Here is a 14,619-nt window from a genome sequence, read left to right as displayed (position 1 = left end):
AGACCCGATGCCAGAGCCTCGTTGGTCTGCAAAATGCAGTCCAGGGTATACTACATGGAAGTGAGGTTGACAATTGGGTATACTAGCAGTCTCAGGTTTACTCTACGTATTCTTAATACAAAATAGGCTTACGCGGCGTTGTGATAGCCGGATTGCCAACCACAAATGAATAGACAGTGAGTATTATTACTACTACTAATAATAATAATCATATTATAACTAATAATAATAACTAATAATGCAAATAATATTGTATTTATTATTATTAGCATTGTCAGTGCTGTTTTCTGGGAACAAAGGTTTTGGTACTCTTTTGTTGTTTTGTTATTATTATTATTATTACTTATTATTGTTCAGTGGTGTTTCAGTATTTCAAACGTTCAAGGCCGTATTTAACATGTTTGCATTCTTTTCTTTTAACATATACGTATAAGACTGCCTTCAAAGATTTACTTTATCGGTACCTAAAAATTTACAATAATTTGAATTAGCAAACGGAGTGCTATGATTTTATTGTAATACCACTGTGAGTAGTTAAAATGTATTAAAAATCTCAATTTTCAGATTGGGACTTCAATGATTCGCTGTAAAATAAGTCGTCAAAACTAATCGTTGTCCACCTTACTCGACAAAAACAATTTCTCATAGCTACAGTGCCTTCCACGGCCAAGTCGCCCATGCAGCGGCGGCTAGCGTGCCGAGCAGTGACAGCGCGTCTGCCGGCATTTAGATCCACAGCTTTACGCTGACCCTGGCGCTGGACGCGTCAGTACTTCAGTATCCAGATAGCTGGTGTCCAGTCTTCACGTGTTTGTGAAGTGTTAAGGTATTAACAAGTGTTTTAGATTGTTTTGCTTTAGTTTACGTATTACTGGTGCTTTTCTGCAGTCTAATAATATCACGCTATAGGTGGGTTTCATGTGACGTCAGGAAGAGCACAGCCGCCATGTTGCGGCCAATTTTATTTGTCGTCTACAAGGAAATATCCACAATGTAGCTTTCGTTACATCTGTACCAACTGCACGTTTGTTTCAAATCACGAATGACTGTGTTAGTATCTCCTGCCCGCCCACTTGAATTGCGTATGTTTACAAGAACTGGTCTCAATCATGGCTGCTCGAAGACACAATACATCAATTCAGTTTGTGACATAGGTAAAACACACCTATACATACAATTTAAAACAACGAATTTTTATGTTCAACACTTACGTCATTACGAATTCTTGTAAGGATGTTAGAAGGCGTTTTACGACAGAATTAACAGATGTTCTTGTAACACACAGAGACACTGTTCGAAAACTTGTGAACAAATTTAGGGAAACAGTGTCTGTTCTTGATAAGAAGCTGAGGGTGAAACGTGCTCACTGAAAATAAATTAGACGAAGTTGGAGCACGATTGAAACACACTCCTCAAAAATTCCTCCAGCATCTTGCACAAGCAACAGACGTTTCCATGACGTCTGCGTGGCGAGCTACCAAGCTTTTATACCGGAAGACATACATTACAAGAATTGAAAGAAAATATCAGGAGAGAAATTGAAGCAATTTCGGAAGAGGAACTGATACGTGTTAGTGAAAATTTCCTAAAAAGATGCCGTAGATGTGTGGATGCAGGAGGACAACTTTTCCAACACCTCTTGTAACAAGGTACGTGGTCATTTTAATTGAAACTGTCAATGTAATAGTAGTTACGAGTTTATTTTATTACATAGCTAGCGGTTCCATTTACGCGCAAGTTGCATCCAGTTTGCCGGCAGACGCGCTCTGTCCGGTGAGTTAGCCTCCGCTCCACAGGTGACGACCGTGAAAAACACTCTATTTGCCGTTATACTACTTGTCACTATTTTTACCTGATTATGATTACTCCATAAATCAGTTTGCATTTCTCTTTCTTGTGATTTGATTGATTGATTGAATTGCCACTTTTGGCTAATTTGCGAAGATGGGGATGAGTGATGAAATGATGAAAGGACACTCATAAACATCCATGCCCAGGCCAGGATTCGAACCCGGCACCCTTGGCGTCGTAGCAGGATGTGCTAGCCACTCCGCCACGGGGGCCGACTCTTGTGATTTGATTGCTACTGCACATTAACAAACGAGCTTTTGCGTTGCCAGATTGTTAGCGTTCTCGCATTTGGTGTGAGCGGTCATGTGTTCGATTCCGGTGGGAGCCCCCCCCCCAAAAAAAAAAAATTGGTGTCGGCCCAGCTTCGATAAAACCGAAATTCTTGCAAAACCTAAAGAAATATCAGTGCTGTTTTCGTATGTTTTAATCTGTTCATATTACATTATTTCATAGTTCGAGGGGGGAAATGTCACCTTTGCCTCCCTCCTCAGGTACAGGCCTGGTCCTACATAACCAGTAAAATGTCTATAGAGGTGCAAGACAAGAGTCTTCTTTTATAGGAAGTCTGAGCCAGGGACGGCGACAGGGGAGCACTTCGGTAAACACTTCCTTGAAATAATTGTATCCATCAGAGACAAAGCGAAATGAAATGGAACAAGATGCGACAATAGATTAGAAAAGAATAAAGAGGAAAACAAGAAAAGGAAAGGCAAAAGAAGTAAGAGGAAAATCGGGAGTGTAAGAGAGAGGGGGATACATACGTCTTATACCCTGTCCTTGCTAACTGTGGAGCAGGGCCGCGCATAGCAACAGAGAAGGAGGAGGGAAATCGAGAGAGCGAAGCAATGAAAGCGATCCCCTCCTCCTCCACCATTACGTAATCCTGTATCTCTCACTTCTCTCACTGTTCATTGATGGAGACGTCTCGCGTCACTACTTGCGCAGAAACTTGTTCTCGTTTGCCTGCTCCACAGATAGCTGAGTCAGAGTATACATTCACATATATACTATCTATGGTCTTACATTTATACTGCCCACCCTAATCTATCAATAAGGAGCTTCTGCCCACCCGGTCGAAAATTTCTGGCGCCGCCCCTGGTCTGAGCCGAGAAGAAAAAGTCGCGACATGGATTAGAAGAAATAGACTGTTCCAACTAAATCGGGACGTGATCGTCATGAAACTAAAATTACCAAGTATTGCAGACTGCAGACTTTTGGAGCCTGGCTATCGAGAAACAACCATTCATTTGTGCAAGGACATAATCGAAATTCTTGCAAATTTTTAAAAAAATCTTCAATGTCATTTTCGTAACAAATGGTTTGTATTGTTCCCTTCCACAAGTAGTTACTATGACTTTATGCTACGACCATAGACATCCGGAAGGGAGGCCACAGCCCCCTTCTATGGTTCGGATCCCACCTTAAACTGTAGGTCCAGTCCCGATTAGCCTTACTGTGCATAAAGTGGACTTAAAACACCAACTCAGCAGCAGCAGATGATAACTTCAATTAAAAACAATGTTCTTTTTAAGGGGGGAATACCTTGCTTGCCTCTCTGGAGAAAATCCTGCGGACGTCCATGGATGGCTACGACAGCCGTGGCGTGGCGCTACATATCATTAATATTGCTTTATTTCTAGATAACGCCACTGGTCAGTCACATATTTTTATGAGTGTTGTAAACGCTAATGCTCATTGCATGATAAGGTTTATTTCGAATCACTATTTTGGAACACTACAGAAGGAACATTAATAAAATAAGCCAGGGGTGTGTGCAGTGTTCCGAAAAAGGCTAAGTTCTCCGTCCTGAAGATTATTTTGAAAAATGTCCCATCCGACCAAAAAAAATATCTCAGGTACGCTCGACTAATTAATAACATGTATGATCTGTGGACGCGGATCTTAATTTCATTTTTTTTTAAAAGATGGGGCTAGTTTCATAAGCTTTTAGAATTTTCTTAGATGTTATTTGCTTGCTCCAATAGTACACCGCCACGAAAAAAAAGAAGACGTTTGAGAATTCGGATGAAGTAGTCTGTGCTATGACCGAACACTTTTGCAACGTTGTCAATGTGATTGTGTGAACAAGTTTTAACATATTGTGCTGCTATTAATGTTAGCAGGTGGTGAAACGGAGTGTGTTATGCATGTATTGTGACATTTAAGTTATATTTAGACTTGAAGTAGTGAATTATAATCTTGGAGAATATGCATTCCATATTAACAAGAGGAAATGCTATTGTAGCATACACATTAAGTGTTCTTGCCGCTTTGACATTTTTCTGCTTCCTTTCCACACTGTTCGTAGATTACAGAACAGAAGCCACAATGAACACTGTGAAAGTAATGGTGTAAGTAAATGTTAAAACGTGTAAAAATAATAATGGATAGCAGAAATATTTTTTGATTTCCATTTAGCCACTCCAACCTACGTGACATTTTACCCTTGTACCTTGTACATATTTCATCGGTAATAGTGTTACTAATACAGCTTTTCTGTTATAGTTGAAATTATCATTCTAAGTGTATGGTTTGTGCTCCGTGTATCTCTTGAAGTACACACACCAATATGACAACAGCTGGAACATTTCTGCAAATATTTTATATGTACACATTATTCTTAGAACAAAGATGAGTATTCATTGGAGTGGTATTTTCGTATTTAAGTATTTTATACCTAACCCTGGTTTTCTTGCAGAATGATTTTTGGTAAAAATCTGATATTCCCTGGACACCTATAACTTCTTCGTTTTGTCAATTTTTGACATTTGTACTTCCCTATCTGCTTCGCGGAACATTCTTTAATGTGTATTCACGTTTTTTTGATCAAAGTAATTGCATTTTTTTTAAAGAAAAAAAAATGTTTTTGTAACTGAAGAATGTACGTTTCCACAAATGGTGTGGGGCTATGTGTTGATGGTTCGTGGGGCTATGCAAGAATGGTGTGTGGGGCTACGCATATTTTTTTCGAAACCAATTTTTAACTATTGTAACCTATACGTGACCCAACCTAACCGAACCTTACCGGAAATGGTTTGTGGGGCTATGCGTCAATGGTTGAATTTCTGCTATGAAACATTCCAACATCACACAAAACACCTTCCATTATTACCGTAAGTAGTTTCTTCTGTAAAAGTGAAATCTGTCCAGGGAATATCAGATTAGTACCATTTTGCCTTCTGCAAAAACATTTTGTGCTTGGGACAGTTGTAGTTTAATACCACCCACAATGGTTACGTGCTTTATATATTTTGCCTAATTGTATTTTTGTAAGATAAAACGGTAACACTTTACTATAGGGGTGACGGATTTCTTACTTTGGTAAATATTCGATAACGCCCGGACACCTTTAACTCATTTATTTCCTTAATTTTACCACTGGTACTTACCTTTTCTGCATTGCGGAACATTCTTTAAGGTGAAGTTATGCCTTTTTCCATAAAATAGTGTCAACTTTTCATATTACGAGTCATCATTTGTCTTCCTTGTTCAAATTGGATAACAGACAATATGGCATGCACTCGTCATGGATCATCGCACCGTGCTTGTGTTTTGTCGTTTTGGAGTGGGTATGCAGTGTTTCAACCATCTTAACCGAAAAATACCTACTTTCGTGTTCATTATGTCATCACAAACCACTGATGGATACCATTTCTGGCTAGGTTAGGTAAGCATAGTTAAAAAAGGAAAGAAAAGTCTCGTAAAAAAATGCACGTTTGGAAACACTGACGAGACCGTGTGACTTTCGACGCTCTCGCCATCTGCATGCACACAATGGAAACAACGGCATAATATGGCAGGCAATGCAAGTTTCTTACGTAAAAAGTGATTAATTCTTGTTCGGCAGCATTCAAATACGAAGTTTTTAGTTTCCCGTGAAAGAAAATACCTCCAAGAACGTCCAGAATGCTAAAGAAACTCATTTCAGTAAGTACTTTGTCCTGTAAATTTGAAGAAATCCGTCCGGGCGATATCACATATTTACCCTTACTTTTTACAGGAGAAAGTACTTACGCAAATCATTTTCTGTAGCGTTGTGGAAGCTCGTGAATGTAGTTTTGATCCATTTTAATTCGAATGCATGTTGTTTTCTGCGAAAATCTCTGTCCGACTGCTGTTTCTGCTGCCGCCATTTGCTTTCTGCACGAGAGCACAATGTTCCGTGTGTTAGATGACGTAAACCCCGTAGTCAGTGTTTCAAACTCACCGTGTTTTCACTAGTCTAGTATTTTTTTTTTTTTTTTAACTATGCTTACCTAACCTTACGGAAAATGGTTTGTGTGGCTAACGTGACTGGTTTGTGGGGCTAACGTCAAAGGTTTGTGAGGCTAATATCAATGGTTTGCGAGGTATTAGCATAATTTCAAATCCAGGCACGAAAGTAGGGATTTTCCGGTGAACAATGTTGCAACACTGCATAAATGACAAAAAAACTTGCAACGCGTGCTGAACCAGTACGCTATCGCCATAATGTGTGTTACAGAATCGAAATAACAAGTAACAGTAAGTACTCGTAAATGTAAGAAATAGACATTATTTTCATTAGAAATTCATTATTTCACCTAAAGAAATGTTCCGCATTCCAAAATAGTACGTTAGCAATGTAAAAAAGTGCGAAATAAATGATTTATAAGTGTCACCCCTATAGTAAAGTAGTACCGATAAAACAATCCCATATGTTCATGTAATGTCAAGCAAGTTAGGTTTTGTTCTGTTAGTGTTGTCCTATGCAATCTTCTTCCAGAAAGAGGTTAAGCCATCACGTTTATGACATGTTTTCCTTTTTTATGACACATGAAATGGATACCCTTCAGCCTCTTTATCCCCTTGAGAAATTGAAATATTTTACATGGTTTATGAAGATTTTGTTGTTGATTAACGTTTTCAATTATTTTTAGATCGCGGAAGTGTTACTATTACTGTAAAGTAAAGTATGTATGTTATCTTAGCGTGTTACTTTATCGTGATGCAGAACAGCCCGAAGGCTTTGTGCAAGTGAATATAGCACCTAACACAACAACCATAATTTTACATTGTTAGATTTGGTACTGATAAGTTATTTTTGATGTGTTCTTTCAGTATTTGTGTATGCATAGAAGCGTTTTTTTGTTGTTTGTTTTGTACTAAAAAAAATACTTCAGGGTTTTACTTATGCGGGCCCTAATTTGGGATCAAATATCTCAGTTATTTGTTTTTTCTGTGCACTGAAACCAATTTCATATTCTGAAAAACATCAAAATCTGTCAATAAAAGAATCAACATAATTCCTGAGGGGTCCAGTGGGTCAGCGGCCCTATGAAATGTTTTTCATGTTTGGAGTAGGTCTGTTCATAAATTTTGAAAGTGTTTTAAAATATTTTTCATTACCAGAGTGTAATTATTTGGATGTAAATTTAATAAATGTAGAAGATTGAGAAAATATTTCCTTTATTATTTTTGATGGAATGTTTTTCTTTCCCATTTCAGAAAAAATGTTCCAGACTACAGTGCATCAAGGGAAAAGAATGATCTTGGTTACTTGACATTCGATTTGCAGACAGATATCCTTTTTAGCATTTATAATACATATGCATAGTTTTGGTTTTCTAGGATAAAGTACATTTGGTTCATTGTATTATATTTATCCAAAGAATCCATTCTTCTACAAGAGCACATGTAAATACTTGATGTATTTTGGAATAGTGTTTATTCAGACAAATGGAAACAATCATTTTATTGGTTACTTCGCTATGCATAGGATACTATCATCATAGATATTTGTCCATATTTGGTTATTTGACTACTTTAGATTAATTACACTGGTGAGATTGAATGAAGATTAGGTAAAACACCAAAAACAATAAAACACTATGCCCTAGCCAGGACCTAAACCCAGAACCTCCATTTGTGAAACTGCGAGATGACTACTCAACATGCTTGAACTTTCAGGTGGCCAATTTTCCACAGTGAAAGGCATGAAACATAATTGGATCTTAATTTCATATTATAATTTTGTTGTATATAGTTACAGTACTAGGATATAGATATGCTGCTGTCGCTCGCAATAATTAAAATCATTGTCAGTTGCACACATAGTTTCAGTATAAAAAATACGCCCATAGAAAAATATCTTCAGCTATGTGATAATGTAAAAAATAGAAAAAGAAACTGAGAAATACACAAAATTGTGTGGTAAATATAGATCTATTTTTAATAAAGTTTTAGAATGTTTGGATTGATTGATTTCTTGTTTTAAGTCCACTTTATGCACAGTAAGGCTAATCGAGACTGGACCTACAGTTTAAAGTGTGATCCGAACCACTTGTGCCTCCACCAGGTATCGAACCCAGGACCCTTTGATTACAAGGCGATGACGTAGAATGTTTGGAGAAAACATGGTGAGTGCAGTATGTGGTTTGTAATTTTCGTATGTTTTCTGTCATTAAATCAGAACAATAAATATGCCATTATAAATTTTTGCACTGTTGCTATAAAATCTGCAGCAATATGGTAGGGTTGGTATGTTAGAATCTATTTCATAGTTATTCATGCTGTTACTGGTAGATCTTTCTTTAGGAGCCACTCCAATGCAAGAATTAATTACTTTTAATCCAGTCTTGTACTAATGCATAAATGAATTTATTATCACATTTCAAAATGTATAGCTTTATCTTAGTTGGATTCATGGCTTTCATAGCCCATATTTGCAATATACAGTGCCTTTCACTGTTGAGTCTTCCGTGAAGCGGCAGCTAACGGGCTGGGTGGTGGAGTGCTTCCGCTGGCATTTAGACCCACATCTTTACGCTGACCTTGGCACTGGATGCGTAAGTGCATCAGTATTCAGATAGCTGGTGCAGTTTGCACGTCTTTTGTGAGGTGTTAATATGTATTACTGGTGCTTTTTTGCAGTCTAAAAATGCCATGCTATGCGTACAATTTGCACAACTTACATCATTACGCATTATTGTAAGGAAGTTAGTATACATTTTGCAGCAGAATTCCCAGTTGTTCCTGCTTCAGACAGACAGTGTTGGGATACTTGTGAAGAAATTTAATTAATCAGGGTCTGTTCTTGATAAGAAGTGAAGGGTAAAACGGCATGTGATTAATGAGGAGAAATTAGATGACCTTGAAGTATGGTCAAAAATATCTCCAGCGCCTTGTACAAGAAACGGACATTTTCATGATGTTTGCGTGGCGAGCTACCAAGCTTTTAAAACTGAAGACGTACATTAGAAGAATTGCAAGAAAATATCAGGAGAGAAATTAAAGCAATTTCGGAAGAGGAACTGATATGTGTTAGTGAAAATTTCCTACAAATATGCCATAAATGTGTGGATGCAGGAGGACATAATTTCCAACACATCTTGCAACAAGGTACGTGCTCATTTTAACTGCAACTGTCCATGTAATTGTACAAGATTATTTCATTACATAGCTAGCGGTTTCATTTACACAGATGTTGCATCCAGTTCACCTGCTCTGTGGAAGGCTCAATATGTGCTGGCTCTTGAATAAAAAGGGCTGGAGCATGAATTGTTTTAAGATTTGTCTATTCCCAGTTCTGAATCAATATATCAGTATATGTTCAAGTCCAGTTGAAATCTAGCAATTTTATTTGACTTGTTTCAAAATTGTAAATTCTTTTTAGAAGAGTTTCCTTAACTTGTGGTACATTTAACTCCCCTATTTAACTGGAATGTGAAACAGCTATTTCTATACCTGACTGCTGAATACAACACTCCAAGTAACAAACTTAATCAGGTAAGTTTTTCACCTTTTAATCACACTTTGAATACGCAGAGTTTATGGACCACCATTGCGTATTTATTGATATATTTAATATTTGAAATAATTCTTGAAGCTTTCCTGGGGGCAAATATTGAAGAGGTTTCCTCGGGTAATCGGCCAGGTGAGCCTGTGAAAACCTCTTCAATATTTAATATTTGTTTCTCCATTCTCTGTTGGCTCATTCCACACAAAATATTTTTTTTACCTTTAGAATTTAGTTGTTTTTTTTTTTCAAATATTTTTTGGTTATTCATTGTGCCTATCAAGAGGACAAAAAATACAAAATTTCAGATTTTTTATGTTCTTGGTTTTTGAGCTATTGACTTTTAAAAACTCAAGAATTGCAAAAATTTGACACTGAAATCTTTAAACAGCTATTGATCAAAAACTATTTGACCTAGAGAACTCGATTGGTGTCATTCTGTTCTGTTTTCAGGTAGCTTTAATTTGAAATGAAACATTGTGGTGTTTGAATTTTGTAATCCAAAAGTGATATTTCTAAAATTGTATTTGTAGTCTTTATTAGAAAATAGATTGATGTGAAGACCTCAACATCATCCACTCAGCTTATACTTACGGTTTTAATGTGGAAGTCTATAAATTTAACAAATTTTATGCACATTATAATTAAAAAAAAAATAATAGTTCCATGGGAACTCATTGCCAACCCATTGTGAAATTTTGCACACAGTCATAATGTCTTTAAAACATATTTTTTAAAAAATAACTAGGAGTGTTTTGAACAATTTCAAAAACATTTATTTTTGAGTGTTGGAAAAATTACAAAATTCAAATACCAGTCTTGTTCCATTTCTAATTGCAGCTCATTAGAATCAGAAGAGAATGACATGAATTTGAGCTCTCTAGGTAAAACAGTTATTGATGTACTGCAGCTGTTTAAAGATTTCAAAATGTCAACTTTTTGTGATTATTGCATTTTTGAAATTTTCACTTTTCGGTAGGGGATAAAACCTGAACAGTTCTCTAAACAACTAAATGGGACAGGAAAATGCCAGCGAAATTGTTGTTTTCAAGCTGAAAAATGGTCGTTCGTGAAAATAGAATATTTATTTGTACTTATTTTTGAGATTTGTTGTAGCAAATTTTAATGTATTTCTTGGAATGAATTTAAGTTTTCTAGTGTCTTGCTTAGTACTTCCAAGTGTTTACTGAAATAGGTGTATTAAACTTTTTGTGTAAAAAAAATCTAAATGATCAACCGTACATCAATTCTGCATCAATTCTGTGGACCTAAAGTGTTCATTGTTCCTTACAATTGCTAATCTTACACATTTGTATTGATGTAGGTGTCAAATAGCGAGCTCTAGATTTTTACCGATGTTCTCGACATTTGGGTCACTGCATTGGTTGATTTGACGTGAAATGACCCAGTTATATGGTTCATTGATAAATTGTATCTTGATACTTAATATCAAGGTTGTTATGGACAGTTTTATTTATTGATGGTTCCATATCTCGTCGCTTCTTGCTTCACGTTCAGTGTTCTGTAGCTTACAAATTGAAGGACGGTTATCAATATTTTTGTATTTTGCAGGTTGTTCTTTGGGACAAAATAATACAACGAGGAGAAAATGCAGTTTTGGATTTCAAAAACGTTAACACTAAGTACTACTTCTGGGATGATGGAAATGGTTTGAGGTAAATATTTTAAATTAGCACTTTAATTGGTTTAGTACATAGTAGGGATGGGCTGATACTGAGAACCAATATTCTACCAATCCGTTATAAAATTCCAGTGATCCTTTGAAGAACCTGAATGGTTCATTGACCTCTTGAATGAATGTGTGTTTAAAGGCAAGTGCAATGCAAAAGAAGTTCCTTATGTAGACATTTACTTTTTAAAAAGAAGGCCGTGAGATTATGCATTAAAATTATAACAAAATGGCTGAATGTCACACTAAATTATAAGATATTAATAGATATATCGGATCGGTAATTTTACTGATACACTGATATGCCTATATCTGCCCACACCAATATGGTACTGATTAATGTCCCATCACTAGTACATAGATGTCTTTGTTTATGATGTTGCTGTTAGAATTTTTAATGACAGTATAGCAGTTACTTTAATATAGAATAGTACACATTCCAATTATCTTCATAAATCTGTGAAAATATAGAGAAATAGAAGTAAAGGATAAAAGTGCTGATTTTTATCCAGTTATCTTTGGCTGCATGAAAATCACTATTTTCTAATCTAAATACAAATCTTAACAGTTGGATTTGTGGTCAAAGATTGTGTGTTTGTTGAAATATATATGTGCACAAACACTGTATTTTATTTACTATTACTCTTAATTTATAGTGTTCTAATTTGGTCATGTTTCATGATCAGTGCATGATTCTTGTAGTATGTTACTATCTAGTTCCTGGTCAGTGTTGTTAGAAATACTCAAAAACTCCATTTTTAAAGTTTCACAGTTATGTGTAACACTTTTATCACAAGAATAACTAGCAATTTCCACCAGGGCACAAGGTTTTTCCAAACGTATCCTATACATGCCTTTTTATCATGCTTCGAATAACATCTACTGAGATAAAGGTGAACACAAAAAATCCCAACATGAATTATTTTGTGATTAAAATATTTGATGAGAATCTGACAACTACATTCACTTGGGGTAAGTTCTGAAGGGGTTAATGAATCTGCCATCAAAACCAGCCTGCAGATGCCTTAATCCTTAATGGGGTGTTTTGCGAATGATTTACGTCTTGTGTGTATTGTTATTGGTCGTGTTCTCAAAATAAGTTGAGCCCACCTCTAGATTCATGAAAATTAAGAATGCTTGTGCTGGTGGTATTATACCTAGGTAATAGCCACCTCTTGATACATCTTTGATCTGCTGGTATCTTGTAATGTAGATATCCTCTCGCTGGTAAATTGACAGTGCACTTATGATTGGAATTATGTGAATGTCTGTTATGTTAGTTTTAGTGCAGTGGGATCCATAAGTATTACCAGGCAGGCTTCCCACTGCCATGTTCATTCACTTTGCTTTCTGCAGAGCAAGGTTCAAGAATTGAAGCAAAACACCAACACGTTTATCGCCTTTACACCCGCACCAGTATAATTATGCTGCTTAAAAAAACACCAGATGTGAGGGGGTAAAGAATGAAAATATTGGTGGACAATTTCCCTTGTAATATTTATGCATCACGCTTGTGCCAAGCACATTAATTATATGTTTGCCACAAAACACATAGGAAATGTGTTTGAAGTTATTTCTCTCAGAATTTAGTATGGTGGCATATATTACACTGGGGAACAGTGAAATTGCGGCACAGTGTTTGAGAGCTAATTTAAGGCAATTTCATGTTGCTGAATAATGATATAATAATATATTTCCTGAATTGGCTCTAATTTATGAAATAAATGCAACTAAACCAAAATGGCGGACACATAAGACATACATATAAATGAACTTCCAAGAACAATTTAATATTTCTTTTTGTGATTACAATCTTTGTACCATTAAGAAACTTACTTATTTATTTGTAAATTGTTGCTAGGCCTGTACAAGGTTGATTGTATTTGTAATATGACAATGGAAGATGCAATTCACTCTTGACTATTCGGTTTCCACCACATATGCAGCTATTACATGGCTGTTGATTTTAGTCCCCATAGTAACGCAAAATTCTTTACTTTATGTTACTCAATTTCACTAAGCACTGTATACATTACGTAAAATTGAGAATTTTGAACAATTTCAGCCCATTATCAAATTTTGATATTACCGAGAAAAGCGTGGAGTAATTTTACCTCCTACATTTTCCATGGTGTGTTTATTTTTATAACTGGAGTCAATTCAACGGAACCAATCATACAATTGGCAATCACAGCTGTTTTGTGTGCTGAAACTGTTATTAAACTTTATGCCACAAAATGAAATATTTTTTTTGTTCCCCAGTGTTATCATAAAGTTTAACTATTATTTAAATTTTAACAAATCTTCAGTAAATATTTCTTTAGAATTTAGTAATTAATTTTTTGTTTTATTCCACAGAGGAAATGATAATGTAACTTTAGTCTTGTCGTGGAATGTGATCCCTAATGCAGGACTGCTTCCAAATGTATTAGCCTATGGGGAACACAAATTCAAGTTTCCACCCCAATACACCACATCTCGGGTGTAAAAAAAAAGTGAAGAATGGTGAGTGGAGGATTTTATGTGGTTGATTGCACACGTTCTTTGTCAAGAATAAAAGGAACACTTTCATGCACATCATAATTCATAGTGTACGTGGGGGGTCTGTTTGGTTACATATTGTATGTGTGGTTGTTTTAACAAAAATTGTTACTTCATGAGAAATCAATAAAACATCTTGATAAAAAAAATGTTTTATTTGTCACTGTGATGCAGTAATGCAAATTATCCTATATTCCTTCTACCACTTACAAAAAGAGAAACTTTAACCAAATAAATCTAATCTGTGGATTTGTTGTGTACAACGTTGCTAAGCATGCACAATTATGCATTGAGGGTTGACAAAGAAAAGTTTGTATGGACCAAGGTTTCACAGTTTCTGAACTTACCCTTTTCTGAAAGTTCACGTGCTTTGCGGTATAAAATTATCACTACTAAATTAAAGTATAAGCACTGGTAACCGGGTGACTACAATTTCGTTAAAACAAAATTCCCTGACTTTTCCAGACAAGAACCAAAATTTTCCAACGTAAAGCTATTCATGCATAGATTGATCATTTTAGTTTATTTTACTTTGCTTTTCTGCTACTTTTTTGCTAATCGTGAAGATGAGGATGGGTGGCAATATGATTGACATTTACAAAGAACACTCATGCTCAGGCTGGGATTCAAACCTGGGGCCCCTTGCATTGTTGCACACTGTGCTAACATATAATAATTTAACAATTATAGGATAAATACACTGAGTGCTCACTGAATTGCGACCACCTACTTAATACTTTGTTGATCCACCTTTGGCTTGGTGCTGATGTCTCTCCATGGG

At 35.9% G+C, this 14,619-nt stretch overlaps 1 protein-coding gene across 1 annotated transcript; it reads left to right on the top strand.

Moving 5' to 3' along the window:
• The first annotated feature begins 3,883 nt into the window (after positions 1 to 3,883).
• Positions 3,884 to 13,987, top strand: Spase22-23 (Signal peptidase complex subunit Spase22-23). The gene is made up of 5 exons (XM_083126301.1): positions 3,884 to 4,202; positions 7,318 to 7,393; positions 9,511 to 9,597; positions 11,180 to 11,283; positions 13,656 to 13,987. The coding sequence occupies exons 1-5, from the start codon at positions 4,060 to 4,062 to the stop codon at positions 13,783 to 13,785; spliced, it is 540 nt and encodes a 179-aa protein (XP_082982427.1). The 5' UTR covers positions 3,884 to 4,059; the 3' UTR covers positions 13,786 to 13,987.
• Positions 13,988 to 14,619: the final 632 nt, after the last annotated feature.

This window comes from Lepisma saccharinum, chromosome 1 (genome assembly GCF_977018435.1).
Source record: "Lepisma saccharinum chromosome 1, izLepSacc3.1, whole genome shotgun sequence".
Lineage (NCBI taxonomy): Eukaryota > Metazoa > Arthropoda > Insecta > Zygentoma > Lepismatidae > Lepisma > Lepisma saccharinum.
This window is presented reverse-complemented; position numbering and strand designations above follow the sequence as displayed.

Bases quoted from the DNA above. Each gene is read 5' to 3' on its own strand.
- Spase22-23 (XM_083126301.1), top strand. From the start codon at position 4,060: ATGCATTCCATATTAACAAGAGGAAATGCTATTGTAGCATACACATTA. The intron at 7,394-9,510 runs ATCCTTTTTAGC...CTTGTGGTACAT, and splicing joins CATTCGATTTGCAGACAGAT to TTAACTCCCCTATTTAACTG. The intron at 11,284-13,655 runs GTAAATATTTTA...TTTATTCCACAG, and splicing joins GATGATGGAAATGGTTTGAG to AGGAAATGATAATGTAACTT.